Raw genomic sequence first — 23117 nt, 5'->3', positions numbered from 1 at the left:
AAGAAAGAAAGAAAGAAAGAAAGAAAGAAAGAAAGAAAGAAAGAAAGAAAGAAAGAAAGAAACATTTTTTTTTTAGCAGCTTCAGTCATTCTTGTAACTTCTGTATTGTTAGTATGTCAGTCAGTATTACTAACCTTGGGATTTATTGCAAAGCTTTATGGGTGCAGGACTGGAGCAAGACCTTTGGATGGGGTCTCTCTGACATACGTGCTCTAGTTTTTTCAGGTTAGTCAACTGTAAGCAAAAAACAATCTGGTTACAGGTAGTTTTAATAGATTTCAATTTCTCTTTAATTCTGATTATCAGATTCTGAATCAGATATCTGAATAACATTCATTTAAGAAAATGGGGAAAAAAATGAGAGATGCCTGAGTGGAGAGGCTTTAGATTTGAGCTCTGCTCAGTCCCTTCTGTATGGCATTTGCATAGGGTTTCGCCAGGCACTGCGACTTCTTTCCTCATTTTAAAAACATCCAAGCTAAAAGTAACAATCAGTTCATAAGTGTGTGGTATTCAATATGGTTTATCAAACATGGTTTGACAAAGGCCATCATACATGAGGGAATGCAGATTTTTGTGACATGCTACCCACATTTAGTCTGTGGCTCATTAAAGAGAAGCATGATGTGTGCCGGTACCTATGTACCTGGTTGTAAAAATGATGAATTGGACTTTTGAGCAATATAAAATGAATTGGTATTATAATAATAATAATAATAATAATAATAATAATACATTTTATTTATAAGGCGCCTTTCGAGGCACTCAAGGTCGCTGTACAGACATAAAATAGCATAAAAAAAAAAACGGTGAGCAGCGGCAACAAGTCGCACCAGCGTTCACTCACATCCGGTAGACACAATTACAACATTTTATCAGTATAAAAAAAAAAAAACGTAACGCAAACGTACATACAGTATGTACAAAAAAGCTGCGTTAGCTTAGCTCAGGCGCCGCGCGGCTAGTTAGCGTGGGCCATGCGCGTGTCGCGGCTGAGGAAGTTGAGCATAGTCTGCACCAGCTCGGGCAGGTCGTAACTGTGCTACCAGGCCCAGTCGCGTTTGGCATTGGAGTCGTCAAAGTCCATCGGCCAGGAGTCGGCCGGACGGGGTCCACGTTGTACGAGACCTCCAGCTCGGGCACGTGCTTGCGCAGCTCCCGCACCAGCTCTTCGGGCGAGAAGCTCATGGCGTTGATGTTGTATGTGCGCATGTTGAGCATGTCGGCCGGCGCCTCCAGCACCTCCAGGGTGGCGCGCAAGCAGTCGTCGATGTACATCATGGGAAGCCGTATGTCGGGCTGCAGGAAGCACTCAAACTTGCCCGTCTTGAAAGCCAGGCTAGCGTTGGCGGGGCTGCTAGCAGGCAGCCAGCTGGTAGTGGAGGTTGTTGCTATTGCTGGCAGCCAAAAGATGCAGGGAGTTGCAGAGAGTTGCCAAAAAGTAGGAAAAAACACGCTAAAATACTAACTTTAAAATTGATTTAAAATAAGTTAAGAAAGAAAATGACTAAAACTAAGCTAACTCTGGTGGAGAAGCGGCGAACATTGAGCGCCTGCGTCCTCTCCGACCTGGAAGCGGATGTCTTTAGTTTAGATAATAATACAAATAATCGACCATGACACCATTTCCAAATTGTACCAATTGGCAGAAAAAAACATCTGAATCCGTAGTGTTTCATCTAGTATATATAAGACAGTCAAATAAGTTGGAGACGCTGACCAGATCTGGAAAACTGGTGGATGGGTGGTGTTTGAATCCTACATCAGATTCCTCCTGTGTGGGAAAGAAGAAAGTTTTAATGTGTGTGGGACTGTGCATCACTGGCAATGGTCTGTGGCCCATCAGAATAGGGATTTAGATGCAAACTTTTGCCATTTGAAGAACCTGATGGAGACTTAGTAATAATTACAATGTTGGTAAAGCATTGATAGACGCAGAATACTACAAGTGTTATTTTAAATACCATATTTTCCAGACTATATGTCACAGTTTTTTCATAGTTTGGCTGGGGGTGCGACTTATATTCAGGAATATATATATGTATAGTATAATGCATACTTATACTCAGGAATATATATATATATATATATGTAATAATGTGAAATTATTAACACATTATTACTTCATCATTAACATATTACTTACTTACTAGTATATCACTTCACATGATATTTTCACACTGAACCACATAAGGGCGCTCTAGGCCTGTGGAATAATTGGAACTGCAACTAACGATGAGTCTGACGTCAGGAGTGAGCTGAGTGTTTATAAGTGACACAGTGGACGAAGATTTTGATGGATTTAATGATTTGGAGTGACACGGATGGTTCGCTAACTTATTTATGTTATAGTTATTTGATATATACCATATTTTTCAGACTAAAAGTTGCTCCTGAGTACAAGTTGCATCAGCCATAAAATGCACAATAAAGGGGGAAAACATATATAAGTCGCACTGGAGTTTAAGTCGCATTTTGGGGGAGATTTATTTGACAAAATCCAACACTAAGTACAGACATGAACCAGCAAAAACAGGCTAAACGGTACGGTATGGTAACGTGACATAAACACAAACGAGGAGCTGAGAACGGGCCTGACGTAACATTAACATTATTCAAATAACTATAACATAAATGATACATTTATCAAACCATCTGTGTCACTCCAAATCATTGAATCCATCGTTCGTCCTTTCTGTAAACAATGCGGCGTGTGTGGCGCGCCGCTGATGTCGGACTCGTCATCAGTTGCAGTTCAAATTATTGCACAGGCCCATATAACGATATATAAACTATACAGTCTCAGAAAATTAGAGTATTGTGATGAAGTTCTTTATTTTCTGTAATGCAATTAACAGGGATGAGAATGGCAAATGAAACAAAACACTGAAAAGTAGCCGGGGGGGCAGTGGGCCAGGGTCCACAGGCCCCTATTGGGGGCCACAAGGCAACGCCCCAGAGTGGGCTCAGGGGGCAGAGCTCCCTGGAAACTCCTGGATTTTGGCAGTATAGCAAACTCAAAACCATTAATTTCATCACTCAATTTCAACAGTTCAGGTGAATATAATACATCAAAATGGCACAATCAAGTCTGGAGTTTTTCCTTTTGATGAAAACTGTTAATTTTTTGCAACATCTATCTATCTATCTATCTATCTATCTATCTATCTATCTATCTATCTATCTATCTATCTATCTATCTATCTATCTGTCATTGAAATTTTATTCTTTAACGATATCATGACAATAGCCTAACATTAGCTTGCATGTAACATCATGTTTCCCACATGCTTGTAAAAGTAAAAACGTACCTTTGTGTTTTTTTGTTTTGATGTGCTCCTTAATGTTCGAAGCGCCTCGACCTCCATAGCTTATCACATCTTGACAAAGAATGCACAAAACCTTCCGCGGGACATCTAATTTAGGGATATGTTCCGTCAGGCAGGTGGTTACGGACTGTGTTCCAAGGTGTAAGATGACGCTACCCTCGAGCCATGCCCATCTGAAGGAGTTCCTGATCCCATTCGACTTGTCTATTTCCCTGGCACGATCCTTGTCTTTTTTCTCTAAAACTTTCGCCAAGCTGGCTAAAACTTTAGCTATTTAGGGAAATGAGTAGGCAAATGATGTGACGAAAGTTGCGCCAAAATGCTGCCGAAAATAAGGCGGCTGTTGTCACATACTGCTGCCAGCCCTCCCCCCCTCCCCCCACATATAAAAACAGTTTTCTCAACAGATCTACACGATTCATGAAAACGATGCTCCCGACGGACAAAAAACACGGGAATCTGCGGATACGCGGAAGATTCTCATCCCTAAATTAAAAAACCAAAAATGTTATACATTCTGGATCCATTACAAATCAACTGAAATATTGCAGGCCTTTTATCATTTTAATATTGCTGATTATAGCATACAGCTTAAGAAAACTCAAATATCCTATTCCAAAATATTAGAATATCATGAAAAAGTATACTCGTAGGATATTCAACTGATCACTTGAATCTTCTAATTAACTCGAAACACATGCAAGGGTTTCATGAACCTTGAAAACCACTCAGCTTGGTTCAGTAAACTAAATGACAAGTATGGGGAATACTGCTGATCTGACTGTTGTCCAGAGGACCATCATTGACACCCTCCATCAGGAGGGTATGACACGAAAAGGATTCTCTAAAGGAGCAAGCTGTTCACGGAGTGCAGTTTCAAAGCACATCCACAAAAACTTTAACTTTTTTTTTTTTTTTAAAGTCTGTTGGAAGGGGGAAATGTGGCAGAAAACGCTGCACAACCAAGAGAGATGACCGCAGCCTTGTGAAGAAGAGTCGCTTCCAGAATTTGGGGAAGCTTCAAAGACAGTGAACTGAAGCTGGAGTCCAGGTATCAAAAGCCATTGTTCACAGACGTGTCCGGGAAATGGCCTACAATAGCCGTATTCCCATGGTCAAGCCACTTCTGAACTCAAGACAACGCAAGAAGCGTCTGACTTGGCCTATGGAAAAGAAGCACTGAACAGTTGCAGAGTGGTCTAAAGTCCTCTTTTCAGACGAAAGCAAGTTTTGTATTTCATTTGGAAGTCAAGGTGCCAGACTCTGGAGAAAGGCTGGAGAGGAGCAAAATCCAAGTTGCTTGAAATCCAGTGTGAAGTTCCAACAGTCAGCGATGATTTGGAGAGCCATGTCAGCTGCTGCTGTTGGTCCACTGTGTTTCATCAAGTCCAGAGTAAATGCAGATTACAGAGCACTACATGCTTCCGTTTCATTTTCCAGCATGATCTTGCACCTGCCCATAGTGCCAAAACCACCAGTAAATGGTGTACTGACCATGGCATTACTGTCCTCGATTGGCCTGCCAATTCCCCTCCTGAACCCCATAGACAATTTGTGGGGTATTGTGAAGAAGAAGATGAAAGACACCAGACCCAACAATGCAAATGAGCTAAAGGCCGCTTCTGAAGCATCCTGGGCATCCATAACACCTCAGCAATGCCACAGGCTGATTGCCTTCATGCCACGCCGCATTGATGCAATAATCCGTGCAAAATGATTCCCAACCAAGTACTGAGTGCATTAAGGGACATTTTAAAATATTTTATTTTGTTTTGCTGTTGTAAATATTTTTTTTTACTTGGTCTGAGGAAATATTCTAATATTTTGAGAAAGGATTTTTGAGTTTTCTTAAGCTGTAAGCAATAATCAGCAATATTAAAATAATAAAAGGCTTGCAGTATTTCAGTTGATTTGTAATGAGTCCAGAATGTATGACATTTTTATTTTTTCAATTGCATTTCAGAAAATAAAGAACTTTATCACAATATTCTAATTTTGCTGAGACAGTCCTTTATGTATAAAACTAACCATATAATATATATGAAACCAAAATAATACGTGTAAAACCACAATTTGTAAACTCCATTTACAATGTGTATGTGTTTGCTATTTGTATTGTAACTATTTTTGCATTTTAATTTCATAGGGCCTAAGATTCAGCATCGTTGGTGGCCAGGATTCAGCTCGTGGTCAAATGGGAATTTTTGTGAAGACCATTTTTGCACATGGTGCTGCAGCTGCTGATGGACGCCTAAAACAGGGTAACATTTCTCTTCCATATTGTTTACCCTGACAGAAAACAAACAAACAAACAAACAAACAAACAAACAAACAAACAAACAAACAAACAAACAAAAAACAGTAAGGCAAATTGTTACAAATCATTTTTTTGTATGCATGTATATATACATACATGCATACAAACAAGAAATACATGCATATAAGAAATATATGCGTACAAAAACTACATGCATGCAACGAATATGTGTATACAAGAAACACATGCATAAAACAAATATATGTATATAATATGTGCATACAAGAAATACATGCATACAACAAGATTCAAGATTTAAGAGTTTTTATTAGCCATGTTTGAGCATGCCAAACAAGGTAAATCACAGCCTCTGTTCAACGTTTACGTACATACATGCATACATACGTAGGTACATGCATGCATACAACAAATATGCACGGCAACAGCAGAGCAGGAGCCGTGACACGTTTATAGTAATCCCTCGCTTATCGCGGATAATTGGTTCCAAGACCACCCGCGATATGTGAAAATCCGCGAAGTAGTGTCACCTTCTCATTTTTAATACACTGTGATTTCCGGACTATAAGTCACGTTTTTTTTTCATAGTTTTGGTGGGGGGGCGACTTATACTCAGGAGCGATTTATATATGTTTTTTTTCCACAATTTTTTACTTGATCATTAACACATTACAAGTATAGTTGACCACTTCCCATGTTATTTTTAGTATAGTTGATCACTTCACATGCTTTTATATCTTTATCTTGAACATATTCAAAACAAAAAATAGGGAAAAAAATCAAATATAGCAATTAACACTTTAAAGTGCCATATCCAAGTCCACTCTCTGCTGTATGCACACTTGCTCCATTTTTGCTCCTCTTATATTTATTGTTATTTGTTTATTTATCATTTATTCAACACTCTTATTTCTTCATTGTTTGTGCCTTCTTGTTTTTTTTGTGTTGTTTACTTGTATGCATATTGTGTACCATGTCTTGTCACCGTGGGATAGTGGAAACGTAATTTTGATCTCTTTGTGTTTCTTGGCATATGAAAAAATCGACAATAAAGCAGACTTTGACTTTGGTAAAACAACCAAATAAACAAAACAAAAAACTACATTTGAAAAAAATTATATTTTCAGACGAAACTGGATGAGGGCGCTCTAAATTTCACCGTTGGCTGTGACTCATCAACTGGGAAGGGCTTAAGAAAAATGGCACAAAAAAGAAACTCATATTTTGCAGGTTACAAATTTCAAGTTGTAAAATATGCAGCTGAAAACAGTAATCGAGCAGCAGAAAGAAAGTTTGGAGAACCGTGATGTACCAAGGGATTACTATTTCAAGTGACGTCAGTGGCGCGGGGCGGCGGTTGTTTACATAAAGGACAAACGTACCTAAGGACTACCGGCATCATTAGCGGCTTTGTTTCTAAGTGACACGGAGGACAAAGAGTTGGAAGGAATTAAGGATTTGGAGTGACATAGAAGGTTTGAAAAACTATTATGGCTTTTACGCACACCCGGTCCTACTCTACTGAGTCGGGGGCCGGCGCTCGGCCGAGTGGCTGTCCGCAGACGGTGTATGGGGCTCGGACATGACCATTACGCACGCCCGGTCCTATTGTATGGAGCTCTCTTCTACATCAGTGTCTGGAAGTCCATGCCGCCACACGCTTGGAAGTTTGTTTTGTTAAATAAAGAGCCGTTTACCAAACCCACGTCTTTCCTTGTACTTTGTTAACGCTAAAATATAGTTATATACTAGATCTGTGGAATAAAGACGAGGCTGACGTCAGGGCGCACACGCAGCGTTGTTGACAATGGACGAGGAATTTGATCGATGGATTTAATGATTTAAAGTGCACGGATGGTTTGATAATATTATTGCATATATTATAGTTATTTGAAATATAGTTTATCTATCGTCATATGGGCCTGTGGAATATTTTGAAGTGCAAGCGCCGTCAGCTGTGCGCACCTATTGTTGCCAAAGAACGATCGATGGATTTAATGAATTGGAGTGACACAGATGGTTTTATAAACGTGTTATTTATGTAATAGTTAACAAGTTTATAACTCTGTTACGTCAGGCCCATTCTCAGCTCTTCGTTTGTGTTTGTCACGTGAGCATACCTATCGTTTAGCCTGTTGTTGCTATCATTTAGCCTGTTGTTGCTTGTTCATGACTGTTCTTGGTGTGGGATTTTGTCGAATAAATTGCCCCCCAAAATGCGACTTATATTCCGGAGCGACTTGTTTATGTTTTTTTTTTCTTTCACTTTTTGGGGCATTTTATGGCTGGTGCGACTTATACTCCGGAGCGACTTATAGTCCGAAAATTACGGTACATAATGTTTTTGTGTATCAGTAAGTGTATATTAAACCATTTAAGTATATATGTTATCATTATAACATTAAATAATTGTTTCAAACGTGTAAATACTCTATTAATATGTAGTATAAATGACATACAGAAAATAATGTATAGATAATATAAATATAAATATGATAAGTGTGTGTGTGTGTGTGTGTGTGTGTGTGTGTGTGTGTGTGTGTGCGCATGCGTGTGTGTGTGTAAGATGTAGATGTAGCTAAAGTATACATACTGTAAATATGTTTTTAAAACTATTATAACATCTTTCTTATAACAAGGTACAAGTGTACATACTGTAAATATGTTTTTAAAACTATTCTATTATTATACGTACTGCAATCGTGTGGGCACTCCCTGCCTTCTGCTGGCGTGTGGGCAACCTTCGTGCCAGCGTCCTGGTTCTCGAACAAATCGGAATCCTAACGAAAAATTAGAGATTTTTTTGCTTCAGTTGTGGAACAAAATTCGGAGATGAGCCTTAAGGACGCGAGAAAACCCGACCGCGCGGCCCGGATGCCAACTGACTCCATTCGTTATTGTATTTGCGTTACTTTGAGGATTGTATTAACCCCTAATCATGCCTCCAAAGAAAGCAAGTGGGAGCAGTAAAGCCATCCTAAAACACAAAGACGCTCTTAAAGCAATGCGACAGTGAGCGCCCGGCGAGCTGCGGTTGCGCGATCGGACCAAATTAAGCTCCCTGCGCACTGAGGTCCACTTAAATTCTGGAAAGTACATCAGGACTTTAAAAATATTTTCTAAATTTCAGCGACGGCTCTGTCACAATAATGCGTCCAGCGCGGAGCAGTTGTGCGGTCGGCGGCACGCTACGGTTGCGCGTTCGGCGGTGTGCTGCAGTTGGGCGATCGGACAAAAATGCGCAAATGACAAAATGCTTAAAAAAGGTTTTTTTTTTTAGTCTTGGAACGGATTACATTTTTTTCCATTATTTGTAATGGGAAAAATAGATTCGGAATTCGACCGATTCACTTCTCGAACCGCCTTCTGGTTTGACTGTACCAGGCAAGATGTGGGTTTGGTAACCGGCTCTTTGTTTCACAAAACAAGAGCTCAACATATGAGCCAACACAGTGCTATAAGCAAGCGCCCTGGATTGCTCTTCCTGGCTCCCGCCCCCTGCTGCCTTCACGGCCTTGCTAGACAATCGGAAACTACTGAAGTCAACATAGACGTTGCTACTCTACATAAACTACATATCAAATATCTATAAATAACAAGTTTATCGAACCATATGTGTCACTCCAAATCATAAAATCTCCTGACTCCGGAAGTCAGTGAATGGAACCCATTGTCAGTGAGGCTCCAATTATTCCACAGCCATAGTGCACCCTCATGCAGTTTAAAGAAAAAATTAACATGTGAAGTGATCAACTATACGAGTAAGTCAGTAATGTGTTAATGATCAAGTAAAAATGTGTGAATAATTACACATATAAATCACTCCTGAGTATAAGTCGCTCCCCCACCCAAACAATGAAAAAAGTCGCGACTTATAGTCCGAAAAATACGGTAGTTTATTTATAGTTATATAGGCCTGTGGAATAATTGGAACCGAAACTGACGACGAGTCTAACGTCAGTGCCACAGTTACTTCCGGAGTCAGCAAAGTTGTTTATAAGTGACACAGAGGATGAAGATTTTGATGGATTTAATGATTTGGAGTGACACAGATGGTTCGATAAACTTATTTATGTGATAGTTATTTGAATACCTCTTAATATGTAATGTCAGGCACATTATCAGTTCCTCTTTTATGTGTTTGTCACGTTAGCATACCGTACCGTTCAGCCTCTTGCCTATTGATGTGTGTTCTTGATGTTGGATTTTGTCAAATTTCCGTCAAAAATGTGATTTATTCTCAGGTGCGATTTATATGGGTTTGTTTCCCCTTCATTGTGCCTTTTATGGCTTGTGCGACTTATATTTCGGTGCATTTTATGGAAAATACGGTACTAAAGTCAAGTCTGTTTTCTTACACATTTGAAATTAGAAATGGAAATTGGGAAAACTGCATGGTGAAAAACAGTTTCATTAACTTAATTGTTAATATCTCCACAATTAAGTATCACATAGTTTTTTGTCTTGGCATGTTTTCAGGAATTATCTAAACCTGTAATGTATTTAAAAACATTCTCTGAATTCACTAAACAGGGGTTTAATCCCTGTCTTCCTAATTTATTGTACTGCCATCTTTCAACTTTGCCTAGCACATTCTTAACATGTGTTCAATGAGTCCGTCTTCAGGGATGAGTGAAGGACAAGAATGCACAAGTACGCATGCACACACACACAAACACACGCATGCACACACAAACACACGCACACACACACGCACACACACACGCACACGCACACACACACGCACACACATACAGCATAGACGCACACACAGGCACACACACTAAGGGTGAGTGTCCGTTCCCTTCATCCCATTCGTATTATTGATGCCGTCCCGCTCCACTTGACCATCTTTGTTTGTAACTTTTTTGGAACATTACGACTTTGCAAACGCTATTTTTTTCCCTCTTTGGTAGACATACAAATGAAGAAAAGGAAGAATTTACTGATATGAAGGAAGAATTTATTGATATGAAATGATATGAAAGCTGTAGCCAAACAGGAAACAGAATGGAAACAGACGAAGTGACTGATTGGCAGTAAACAGAGCACTCCCATCAGCACTGACGGCTTTTTTGCTGACGAACGGAGATGTCAAATCCAGAACCAGAAAGTATAATCCCAGCCAAATTTTAACTTTAGACATAGGTGCTTCTAATTAACCAGCAGATAAAAGGGCTTGGGGATCCAGCAAGCGGCTAGGTTGACAAGAAGCACCTGTAGCGAGCCAAACTGTGCCAGATTTTTATTTTCTGGATCTAGATTTGCCACCGATGCTGACGAATAGCGAATGAGAGCAAACTTAAAAAAATGAGGGCCTAAGCACCGATGCAGCCCGTCAATGTCATCTTTGCTAACCGTGTCAAGTACAAACGAACTTCTTCCGGCTCATTCACTCTGACTGCTGAAGGGATGCGTTATGGTGTCTGTATGAAAGACGTATGAGAGAATAACACAAAGTGAAGAGTTTACGCAATAACAACCACATATCTAGAGAGATTTGTAAATTGCCATCCTTTCGTTCACATTGATACGCTTTTTGGACATTATTTCTGGGACTTTGGCTCTTCTAACATGGATAAGTACATTTTGTGTTTAAACAGTGTGATTTGTGTTATGCTAAAAAATCGCGAGGCTCCGGTTCGTATCTCGAAAAGTTCATAAGTATATACACTGCAGAGTGGTACTTCTACTTAGGAACGCTTATACTTTTTAAGACTGGAGCCTGGTGATTTTTTTGCATCTACTTATGAACCAATTTTCGACTTCCGAACCGCGATGCCAGCCCCCCCGCTTGGTCTCCTTTGCTCTGCCATTCCCTGTTTGTCTTGTACGTAAGTCTCGTATTGTATGTCTACTAAGACTATCAATATGAAACTCTAAATCATAATGGAGCGAGGCAAATTCATGCGTATCATCGAGCTTGCGACAGATGATCTGTATCTCCTGCTGCAGGCGCATGCATTGAATGAAAGGCAGAAGCCGTCGTCGTGCGGCAGACAGTAACAGTTTGTTTTCAATAAAAACATGAAGAACACATTTTTGTGTTTATCAATTTCCATCTATAGAAGCTACTTTTCTTTTCCTTTATTTTCTTTTTTTACATTCTCACTCTGCGCAAGTTGCATTCAATAACCACTGACACAGTCGAAAATGTATTAATTGCACCAAAAAGTAATGACAAATACGAGAACAAGAGAGTAGGTGGAAGAATCAGTAATCTCTAAGCCTGATTTTTCTGTCTTCTCGGGGGTATTTTTAGCAAGTGTATAAAATTAGAACCGGTCACCCCCCATCCCCAAGCAAAGTCAGGAAGTCAAGAAAGTGACATTTATTTTTTTGTTATAAAGGTTTGAAAAATCAAAAATAAAACTGTTGTTAACTTTTTTGTGTGTTTTACACAGAGTAACAGGGCAAAAATTGTGTGACACTTGGGATAGTCCGGCACGCATTATTTGATTTTGCATTGATTCCTATGGGAACCATTGCTTTTACTTACAAAGGTTTGTAATTACAAACCCCATCGTGGAACCAATTAAGTTTGTAACTAGAGGTACCACTATAAATTTATACGGTTCTGGTTTTCTGTTAAATCCTAATACTATTTATTCCAAGAAAATTTTATAAAGACCCCTCCATGAGCCGTCACCTTACTATGGTGGAGGGGTTTGCCTGTCTCAGTGATCCAAGGGATTAAGTTGTCTGTGGCTTTATGCTCCTGGCAGAGTCACCTATTGCAAAAAGGCCTTAGGTGAGGGACCAGACAAAGTGGGGCTCAAAAAAAACTTATGATGAATAAAATAAATAGAATCAGTTTTCCCTTCCCCGGACGCAGGTCACTGGGGCCAATGCTCGCGTGGGTAACGACAGTGAAACCTCGAGGGGCGCGATTAGGAGGAACGCCTCACCCCGATCTGAACCGGAGTGACGTTCTGAAATTGAACTTCTGTGTGCGACATGAATTGTCCATGAAGAACATCATGTTCAAGCATAAAAGTGTCCATTTGTGCACCTAGCAACAGGACACCCTAGGCCGCGGTGTGATGATCGACTTTATGGTCGTGTCATCGAATTTGCGGCCGCATGTTTTGGACAATCGGGTAAAGAGAGGGGCGGGGTGTTGGCTCAAATGGTTGGGGAAGATGCCGGTCCAACCTGGCAGACCCAAACGTATTGTGAGTTTACATGTGCTTTGGGGACTTGGAGAAGGTATTCAACCGTGACCCTCTGGGAGTTTGGGGTGCTTTGGGAGTACCGGGTACCGAACCCACTGATCAGGGCAGATCGGTCCCTGTATCACCAATACCAGAGTTTGGTCTGCATTTCTGGCAGTAGGCCAGACTTGTTTTTCAGTGAGAGTTGGTCTCCGGTGAGGCTTCCCTTTGTCACTGATTCTGCTCATAACTTTTATGGACAGAATTCCTAGGTGCAGCAGAGGCATTGAGAGTGTCCGGATTGGTGACCTAAGTATTGCATCTCTGCTTTTTGCTGATGATGTGGTGCTGTTGGCTTCTTCAAGCTGTGATCACCAGCTCTCACTGAAGCATACCACAGACGGTTGTAAGCGATTGGGATGAAAATCAACACCTCCAAATCTGAGACCATGCTCTTCAGTCGGAAAAGGGTAAAATTCAAAGTCAAAGTCAAAGTCAGCTTTATTGTCAATTTCTCCACATACCAAAGACACACAAAGAAACCGAAATTTCGTTCCCCCCTATCCCACGGTGACAAGACATGGCCCACAATAGACAATCAAGCAAACAAGTAAACAACAGCGTGCTGAATAAATAATGAATAAATAACACAACAAATAAATAAATAAGAGGAGCAAAAAGGAGCAAGTGAGCTTAAAGCAGACATTCCAGAAAAAAGTGCAACAGTGCCGCACGCTACGCAGAAGGGGGTAGCGAGTTTAGGGTCCTAACAGCCTGGAGAAAGAAACTGTTGGCGAGTCTGGTGGTGCGGGAGCGCAGGCTCCTGTACCTCTTCCTAGAGGGCAGAGGGTCAAACAAAGAATGAGCCGGGTGACTCACATCACTCGCAATCGAGGTTGCCTTGCGGGCGAGATGGGAGGTGTAAATGTCCTTCAGGGAGGGGAGTGAAGCACCAATAATCTTACCAGCTGTATTCACTATGCGCGGCAGGGCCTTCAAGTTCTGTTCAGTGCAGTTACCACCCCAGACAGCGATGCAACTGGTGAGGACGCTCTCAAAGTAGACAGGACTGCCTGAGGAGCACATGCACGCCTGAGCTTCCGCAGGAAGTACAGGCGGCGCTAAGCTTTCTTTGCCAGTGACGCAGTGTTTGCGTACCAGGAGAGGTCCTCACTGATGTGCACCCCCAGGAACTTGGTGCAGCTCACCCTCTCCACCACAGCACCGTCGATGATCAGCGGCAGGTGTTTTGTGTGACCCTTCCGCAAGTCAACAACGATTTCCTTGTTTACGTTCAGCAGGAGGTTGTTGTCCCTGCACCACGTGGTCAGAAGGTCAACTTCCGACCTGTACCGAGTCTCGTCGCCCTTCGTGATGAGTCTGATTGTTTATATGAGTCCTTTCTCTCCAGGTGGGTGAGGGCCGAGTGGAGGGCAGGGCAGATGGCATCCTCAGAGGACCGTTTGGCACGGTACGCAAACTGGAAAGCGTCAATGGTGGGGGGAGAACGGATTTGATGTGCTCCATGACATCTCTGGATGAGATTTTGTCCCAAGTGGACAGTTAAAGTATCTTATTGTCGTTCACGAGTTCGGGTGGGATGGAGCGCGAGAACGACAGGTGGATTGGTGCAGTGAGATGTGTGATGTGGACTCTGTTCCAGTCCGTTGTGGTGAAGAGGGAGGTGAGCCGAAAGGCGAAGCTCTCGATTTACCGGTCAATCTATGTTACGACTCTCACAAGCTATGGGTAATGACCGAAAAAGATCCCAGACACAAGCAGCTGAAATGTCTTTCCTTCGCAGGCTGTCTTAGCTGCTGCTGCTCCAGGTTGAGAGGAGCCAGATGACCTTGGTCGGTAAGGATGCCTCCTGGACGTTTCCCTGTGGAAGTGTTCCGGGCATGTCTCACTAGAAGGACGCCCCAAGTACAACCCAGGACATACTGGAGAGACAATCTTTTCCAGTTGGCCTGGGAAGACCTTGGGCTCCTCCAGGATGAGCATCTAAGTGGCTGGGGAGAGGGAAGTCTGGGCTTCCTTTATGAAGCTAATGCCCCGCGACCCGACCCCGGATAAGCAATAGAGGATGGATGAATGGATGTTACAAACAATTACAATTGTGTGTGTGAGACAGAGCAAGAGAGAGAGAGAAATACTCAGATCCCATTGTCTTGATCCAGGGTTCTGTGTGGTTTATGGTTTATTTGCACTACAAATCACGACGTGATGGATGAAGGCAATAACTGATCAAGTTGGTTGATCACCTGTATTGTGTATTTGAGCTACCTTGCTGTCAATGACAAGCTGGACGAGACCAGATGAAGAGCGGAGGATAGAAACAGCCTCTTGATGCGTAAGACCCACTAGTGACTGACCATTAATCATAAGCAACTCATCACCAGCTTGAAGACGGCCATCCCTGTAATACAGACACAAATGTAAATGCATGGAAACAGATATGTGCATGCATGTATAGATTACAAATAACACACAAGAACCAATAGTTCCATCACATTTTAGTCATTAAAGTCAGTAGCATATGCAGGTAGCGTAATGGGAAGGATACAGTTAAGAATGCTATTATATGCCTATGAAAAAAATCTCTACATATTTACTAGAGTGAGAGGACATGAGTCTTCCAGGGATAAACTACCCCAATATCGAGTAAGCAGTGAGTAACTTTTTTTAATCATAGCTTGAACATACAAATACAAATATAAAATAGCAATATGCAAATGTAATACCGTTATTGCCCAACAATATCTTTTTAACTAAAACAATAATACATTCAATCTTTTATAAAATAACATTATGGCAAATTAAGACATAAGAAATGGTCTTCAATGAACTTAACCAGGCAGAGATTATATAGAAATACAGGCAATTCAGCACATCACATAGCTGATAAGTTTTGTAGTCTTTTTTTTAATCTCTTACAATTGTGCCTGCCTTTACTTTGCCTAGCTGTTTGCTGTCATTTCTAACTGCCTTAACGGCTTCTCTTTTGATTTGTATTCACTAAGACTTCTTTGAATTGAAAAGAGCATCAGGAATAAAATGTATAACAATGATGATAGTGATTATCTTTCGGCTGCTCTCATTAGGGGTCGCCCCAGCAGCTCAAGTGTTTCCATCTCATTCTGTCCTCTATATCCTCCTCTCTCACCAACCACCTACATGTCCTGCCTTGCCACATCCATAAACTTCCCCTTTCGCCTCGCTCTTCTCCCCTTGCCTGGTGGCTGCATCCTTCTCCCTATATACCCCGAGTCCCTCCACAGCACATGTCCAAACCATCTCAATCTTGCCTCTCTGGCTTTAGCTCCAAAAAATCCCACCTGAGCTGTCCCTCTGATATGTTCATTTCTAATCCTGTCCATCCTCATCACTCCCAAAGAGAATTGCAACAGCTTCATCTCTGCCACCTCCAGTTCTGTTGGTGTCACCGTCTCTGAGCCGTACAACATAGCTGGTCGCACTACTGCCTTGCAGCTTTCCCCTTCACTCTTGCAGATATTCTTTGGTCATAAATCACTCTTGCCACCTTTCTCCAACCACTCCACCCGGTCTGCACTCTTTTCTTCACCTCTCTCTATTACTCTATTACTTTGGACAGTTGACCCCAAGTATCTAAACTCATCTACTTTCACCATCTCTATTCGTAACCGCACTATTCCATCAGGCTCCCTCTCATTCACACACATACTCAGTCTTACTCCCACTGACTTTCATTCCCCTGCTCTCCAGAGTGTACCTCCACCTCTCCAGGCTAGACTCAGCCTGCTCTCTCCTCTCACTACAGATCACAATGTCATCTGCAAACATCATAGACCACGAAGACTCCTGTCTCATCTGTCAACCTATCCATTAAAACTGCGAACAAGAAAGGACTCAGGGCTGATCCTTGAATGGAGCTGGATCTATCATTCCTATTGCGCATCTCACTGCTATCACACTATCCTTGTAAAAATCCTGCACTACCCTAACATACATCTCTGCAAGTCCAAACTTTTTCATACAATACCACAACTCTTCTCTTGTTACCATGTCATAAACTCTCTCAACAAACAGGCAATGTAACTCCTGGCATTCGCTATACTTCTCCATCCGTATTTTCAGAGCAAACAATGTATCGGGAGTGCTCTTCCTCGGCATGAAACTGCACAAAGATCTTCATTTGTTTTGTAAGTCTCACTTCTACTACTCCTTCCCATAACTTCATGCTGTGGCTGATCAATTTTATTCCCCTGTGGTTACTGCAGTTCTGCACATCACCCTAGTTTTTAAATATAGGAACCAGCACATTGCGTCTTGACTTCTCAGGCATCCTCTCACTTACTATGATTTTATTAACCAATCTGGTTAGAAACTCCATTGCCATCTCTCCTTGATGATGATAAGGTTTATGATGATGATGATGATGATGATTACCAGAGGTGGACACGACCAAATTTTGCCGGTCCATCCTCCGTCATTCGTCAGTTTGTTTTTATTCATAACACTGTAATCCCTACTTCATGGTTCACCTATCGCGGCTTTGGTCCATCGTGGATTTTTTTAAAACCAATTATTGTGGATAGACTTAGTGCATTGCGGAATTCAAGTCTCACACACACACACACACACACACACACACACACACACGCACGCGCGCGCACGCACGCGCACACACACGCACGCACGCACACACGCACACACACACCGGAAGACGCTTACACTGAAGCCGAAGTTTGAGCAATGGGACCAAAGCCATTCCTGGGGGAAATCAGTGATCATAAACAGTTGCTTGAGTCCCTTATGTCGGATGTTTTTGAGGTTAAAAAAGAACCAACAGGATATTTTAAAGTTGGTTGGGGAAATGAAAGCGCTGCGATTAATGTGCGAGGAGAAGGCTAAGCGCATTTCACACCTGGAGAGCAGGGTGGCGGACCTCGAACAGTACACGAGGATGAACGACATGATCATTACGGGGATTCACATTAAACCCCGGTCCTATACCCGTGCTGTGACGCCCGATGAAAATGGAGGTGAGATCACCGAACAGGAAGCTAACGCATCAGATAGTCACCTTCCTCAACTCCTAAGGCATTTCTGTGGATTATGACAGCATCAAGGCCTGTCACTTGCTACCCAAAAGGAACACAAATAGAAAACAAGCAGTAATTATAAGGTTTGCCGACAGAAAACACAAGATCGTCTTGTTAAAACAGGGTAGAATGTTAAAGGGAACTAACGTGTAAATGAATGAACACCTGACAAAAATCAACGCTGAAATCGCCTGGAAAGCACGAACTTTGAGAAAACAAGGAAAAATTCAAAGCACATGGACAACAAACTGCAAAGTCTTCATCAAACGAAAGGGAACACCAGAGGAGGCAAAGGTTCTGATTATTAAAAAGCTGGAAGATCTGGATCAATTCACATGAACAATTGACTAAGGTAACTAACTCATCAACAAACCATAATATGGATCATTTCTCTGAAAGGGACTGTTAGGGTTTTCAGGTTAGTTTGATCCTATGATTATGTTGGAATGTAACCTGTAATAATTAAACTCGCTTGTCCTGTCTTAACAAAAGTAGTAGAACAAAGTGCTAAGATCTTTTGAACTGATTGACTAGCTGCAGAGGAAGCAATCAAAGTTGTTTTGTTCACACAACATCGTGAAGGACCCCCTGCTGTGCTTTGATCAGCCAGGGGCTTCGGCCATTTGTCTACTCTGACCCCCACTCTCAACCCCCACTCTGTTTCTCTTAATAAATATCCCCTCGCAGGAACGAGGGTTCAGACTTCATTCTGGAGCGAGTGAACTCTCCACCTGCAGGTGTCCAAAAGGACTTACTTGTCTCCCGTGTGGTTCTTGCAAAATAAGTTGGAGTGAGCAAATCTCTAACATTTTGGTGCCGAAACCCGGGATCCCTCATACCCGCTATCTGGCTGACGAAGGAGGACGTGCTGCATTGTCGACAAGCCAGTGTCCATTAGGAGGACCTGGAGAAGAAAGTCCTGGGAAGAGAATTCTTCGCTGGGCCAGCATCTTAGGTCTGCCTTCGTCTGACAGAGGTGGATTGACGGGACCCGGCAGTGCAACGAACCAAGGGAACAAGTAAGTTGAAGGCCTTAAGTTGTGTGCACGAGAGATACGGCTTTGGTTTGTCCGAGCTATGAGATACGGCTTTGGTTTATCCGAGCTATGAGATACGGCTTTGGTTTATCCGAGCTATGAGATACGGCTTTGGTTTGTCCGAGCTATGAGATACGGCTTTGGTTTGTCCGAGCTATGAGATACGGCTTTGGTTTGTCCGAGCCATGAGGCCTAAAAAAAGCGCTGGAGTTAGTGTGATTGAGTGTGTGACTGGTAGGATAAATTGACTAAAAAGCAGTTCTAGCGTTGATCCACGGCAATAAAACAGGCTAGTAATCTGTTGAAAGGTCAACTTAACCTGCATTGAGGATCCTCAAAGAAAAAAAAAAAAATAGAAAAAAAAAATTGTAAAACCTTAAACTACTAGAATTAAGATGGGAAATAAAAACGGTAAATCTCTACCTCTTGACGGAGATGAGAAGTACATGGCGAGTAGATTTCTTAATTGTATGCAATATATGCCGAAGTGGAAGAAAAAGTATGGAGTAGAAGGGAAGTTGAAAGTTGAAGTGTGGAAGATAGTAGTTGATGTTTTAGAAGAGAGTGTGGAAAGAAAGAAAAATGGACTGAAAAAGAAAAGAAAAGAGAGAGAATTGGATTGTGCTAAAATGTGGTTGAAAGCTTCACAAGAAAGAAGAGAACAAATCCAAAAGACAAAAGATAGAAAGTTGAAAAGTAATGAAGCCGCCATTCAATTGAGATTTGAAAAAGAATTCTGGGTACATAGTGGCATCCCATTCAATGATGCAGATGAGAGTGCTTATCAGCAACATCTTAAAATTCCGCTCCTCACTGGTTTCCCCCCTGACTTGGGCAGTTGGGTGAGAAAACACTTGGTGGAAGCGGACACTGCTTGGTTTACAAAAAACATGCAGTGGCCCAGAGACGCTGACAAAGGGATTGAGAAAGGCAGAAGTTTTGATGTATTTCATCTAGATGATGATAATGATCTAAATGAAGATACAACAATCTTCTACCAAAGTTCCCAAAGGGGCAGAGGAAGAGTTAGATACCAACAACGTCGCAAGCCACCATTCAAATCAAAACCCCCATCAGATTCAGACAACTGTTGGAACTGTGGGAGACGAGGACACTTTGCACGAGAGTGTCGTTCTGCAAAGCAATATCAATCAAAGGGTGCAGGAAGGGGCAGAGGAAAAGCCAAATTTTTAGCATGACAAGCTTCCTCCTCTTTGACCGCTTATGCTCATACAGAGAAAGAAAGGATAGATCCCCATATGACAGCAAAACATGTCATTGTCAGATTATTAGAATTTTTTTTAGATTATTAGAAGTCTTGTCCATCCAAGAAGTATGACAATGCTGTTTGTATGCCCAAATTACAAATGACTAGAGCTCAATTTGTGTTACACTAAAGTTAAAATATGCAAATCAAGTGGTAAAGAAATGCAACTTGCTTCTAGAAGATAAATAAATACAATTAGAATGTGCTGTCCTCGTGTGCATGGGAGGGACCAGCTCATGATCGACCACAGGAAATAGCCAGCCTGTGACGAATCATTGTTGCTGAGACCTACCTTCCGCACGCGAGAGCTGTGCATGTGTGTGCGTATGTGTTAAAGTTAAAGTCCCAAATTGATGAAGATTGGCTAAACTTTTAGTATAAAGAAATTTGCTAGACTGTTGTCTATTCAATTTACACCGCAGAACAGAAACAATTTTGACAGATAAAAATGAGAGGAAAAGAGAGAAACCTGTTTGCGAGCAGAAACTAATCCACACTAGTGCATGTTAAGTGTCAAGCCCACATGAGAAATTCGAAGAAGAAAAAAAAACGACAGAACATGCTTTCAGGAATTGGAAGGAGCTAAATTGTGAATTTAAGATTTTGCAATGCTACATTTAATAGGAATAATTGATTGGTTGTGTTATAAGATTAAACAAACTTCTAAATGCAAGCTAAATCTGAGAGATTGAGTTCTTCAAATTTAAAAACAAAGAAAAATTTCAGATTAATTTGCCAGTTGTTTGTTTTAGTTAAGTTTTTTTTGGACTGGTGGATTGTTCTACCAGGAAACCTGAGTTGAAAATGATATATGAATGTTGTGTGGTGAGCTTGGATGAATTGGGACCAATGTGATAGTATGACTCCTTTTTGGAGACTGTGTGAGATGCATATGATGAGCATTGATGAATGATTGCCTGAATGAAAGGTTGAATGGTTGAAGTCGTTGGCGACTACTATAGAAAATTAGTAGAGCGACTTTGATGAAAGAGTGATTTTGAGCAGGTTGAATGTTAGAAAGAAACACGTAGCTTTTGGATTGATAATTAATTAGAAAAAAAACTAGAGAACCAGTAACACATGTAGAAGATGTGTGAACTGAGAAATTGGGAAGCGTTTTGGAAAGAAAGTCAAATTAAATGATGATGGAATCGTATGTAGTAAAGAACGCATTCTCCCAAAAACTTTGTCAAGGTGTGAGGCATGGGCGTTGCCAAGCCTCAAAAGGGGGGAGTGAGTAGGACAGATAGTGGAAGATAGTAAGAATACAACACTTTATGACAATGAATTTTCGAATACATTTGGTGTTATACTGTGGTAATTTTTTTTTTTTTTGTTCTGGTGTAGATAGGTTAGCAACACGAGAGATTTAGAGGTTCAAAAGAAAGACAGTTAAAAGAAAACATTTTTGATTTGGACCGTGGGGACTAAGCGGTTCAGAAAATGGATGGATGGATGAACAATTGCAGGCTAACAGGAACATGAGAACGATAAGAACTACGAGGTGGGATCCAATTTCATTGGGGAGATTGAGAATTCACAGCACCATACTCTAAATCACATTTTTGAGCAAGCATGACAATAACATGTGAGAGGTCAAGACATACAGATCAGGGCTTGATGTGGAAAGCAGACCTCGATGAGTTGATTTTCAATAATGATAGTGAAGACAACATGCTGTCCGATTAAATTGGAACTATAGATAAAATGTAGCTCAAAAAATAGGATGAGTTGCAGGATTTACAATATAAAAACGAGACCGCTGTGATTAGAAGAATTTGAAGTTTGGTAAACAAACGTTACCAGCAAATTGATGGAAGCAGCTACATTTGGAGATAGTCTTACAAGTTTGATGTCCCAGCCTGTCATTCTCAGTGTCAGGGTCCCTGAAACCCAATCCGAGTCTTCGCCTGCAGCCGTGAACAACTACAAAATGGTGCCTGGCTCTGAAGCACCTTTGACCTTTGGCAAAGGACAAGAAAAGACTCCTGTGCTTGGAGGGGGACAAGTACACTCCGGAGGACAGACAACATCCTCGGGGACGAGAAAAGACAGTGAAAAGCGGAGGAACTCACAATGATGAAAATTGACTCATTTGAACAATGGACTCATTCAAGAGTGATGGATGGGGTCGCTCTGAAGCAACAACAAAAGAACACCAACTTGAGAGGGTGACGTGCGGCAAAAAGATATGGACTTGGAGTGTCCGACAACCAAATCGCACTCCTTAGTACGGCGTTACCAAATTTGGTGAAGCTTGGTTCAAAGTGGAAGGGAGATTCATTGTGCACTGAGTTTGACAGAACTGAGGAGATTTGATAAATAAATAAATAAAAATTTGAAAAATACGTAGGGCTACAGAGAAAAGCATTATAATCAGAGATTGAACGGATTTGGATAAAACAAATAGGCTAAAACGGTAGGAAACATGTGCAAGATCTGGTGTTTTGGCTCATCAAGCTTAAGACGTAGAGGTCGAGTTATATAAATTTTAGAACAGGACATTTGGCAGTCAGGAGGGAGCTAGGTTGCTCAATGTACCTACTCAATACAACAGTAAGGTTTTTTGTACCACAGTGGAGGTCTGATGGTCAGAAAGTTAGGTACGTTCAATTTTTGACATTCACACAATCATGCATAGGAGTCACACGGCGACAGTTAACAAGACAATGACTGCAATAGGGGCTACCTACGACTGCACCGACAGGAAAAAGTAGAAGCGAGAGAGCAGAGTATGGGATTATATGCTAAAACGTCTGCTATACAGTTACCAATAGGAGATTCTATCAGAAGAAGCTACATGAGAGATGGATTATAATCCGTTTGTCTGTGTGTTCTGTGTGTGTGTGTGTGTGTGTGTGTGTGTGTGTGTGTGTGTGTGTGTGTGTGTGTGTGTGTGTTCACACCCTGTGTGGGTGTGAGCTTGTGAGGAGAAAGAAGGCATGGGTAAGACAATCTCTTTCAAACC

At 41.5% G+C, this 23117-nt stretch overlaps 1 protein-coding gene and 1 pseudogene across 1 annotated transcript in view; both read right to left on the bottom strand.

The window, feature by feature from the left end:
* The window catches only part of pdzd2 (PDZ domain containing 2), a 293772-nt gene that overhangs the window by 175174 nt on the left and 95481 nt on the right, over nucleotides 1–23117 (bottom strand). Inside the window, exons 6-7 of the mRNA XM_088374954.1 lie at nucleotides 15045–15177; nucleotides 135–234 (exon numbers count right to left, since the gene is read on the bottom strand). Of these exons, the coding sequence (XP_088231080.1) occupies nucleotides 135–234; nucleotides 15045–15177 (233 nt within the window). The remainder of the gene's footprint in view (nucleotides 1–134; nucleotides 235–15044; nucleotides 15178–23117) is intronic.
* Nucleotides 766–14762, bottom strand: LOC148398435 (L-threonine 3-dehydrogenase, mitochondrial pseudogene; annotated as a pseudogene).

This window comes from Syngnathus floridae, chromosome 5 (assembly GCF_059516105.1).
Source record: "Syngnathus floridae isolate MCC-2025c chromosome 5, RoL_Sflo_1.0, whole genome shotgun sequence".
Taxonomy (NCBI): domain Eukaryota; kingdom Metazoa; phylum Chordata; class Actinopteri; order Syngnathiformes; family Syngnathidae; genus Syngnathus; species Syngnathus floridae.
The sequence above is the reverse complement of the archived record's forward strand: the minus strand, read 5'-3'. Positions and strand labels throughout refer to the sequence as shown.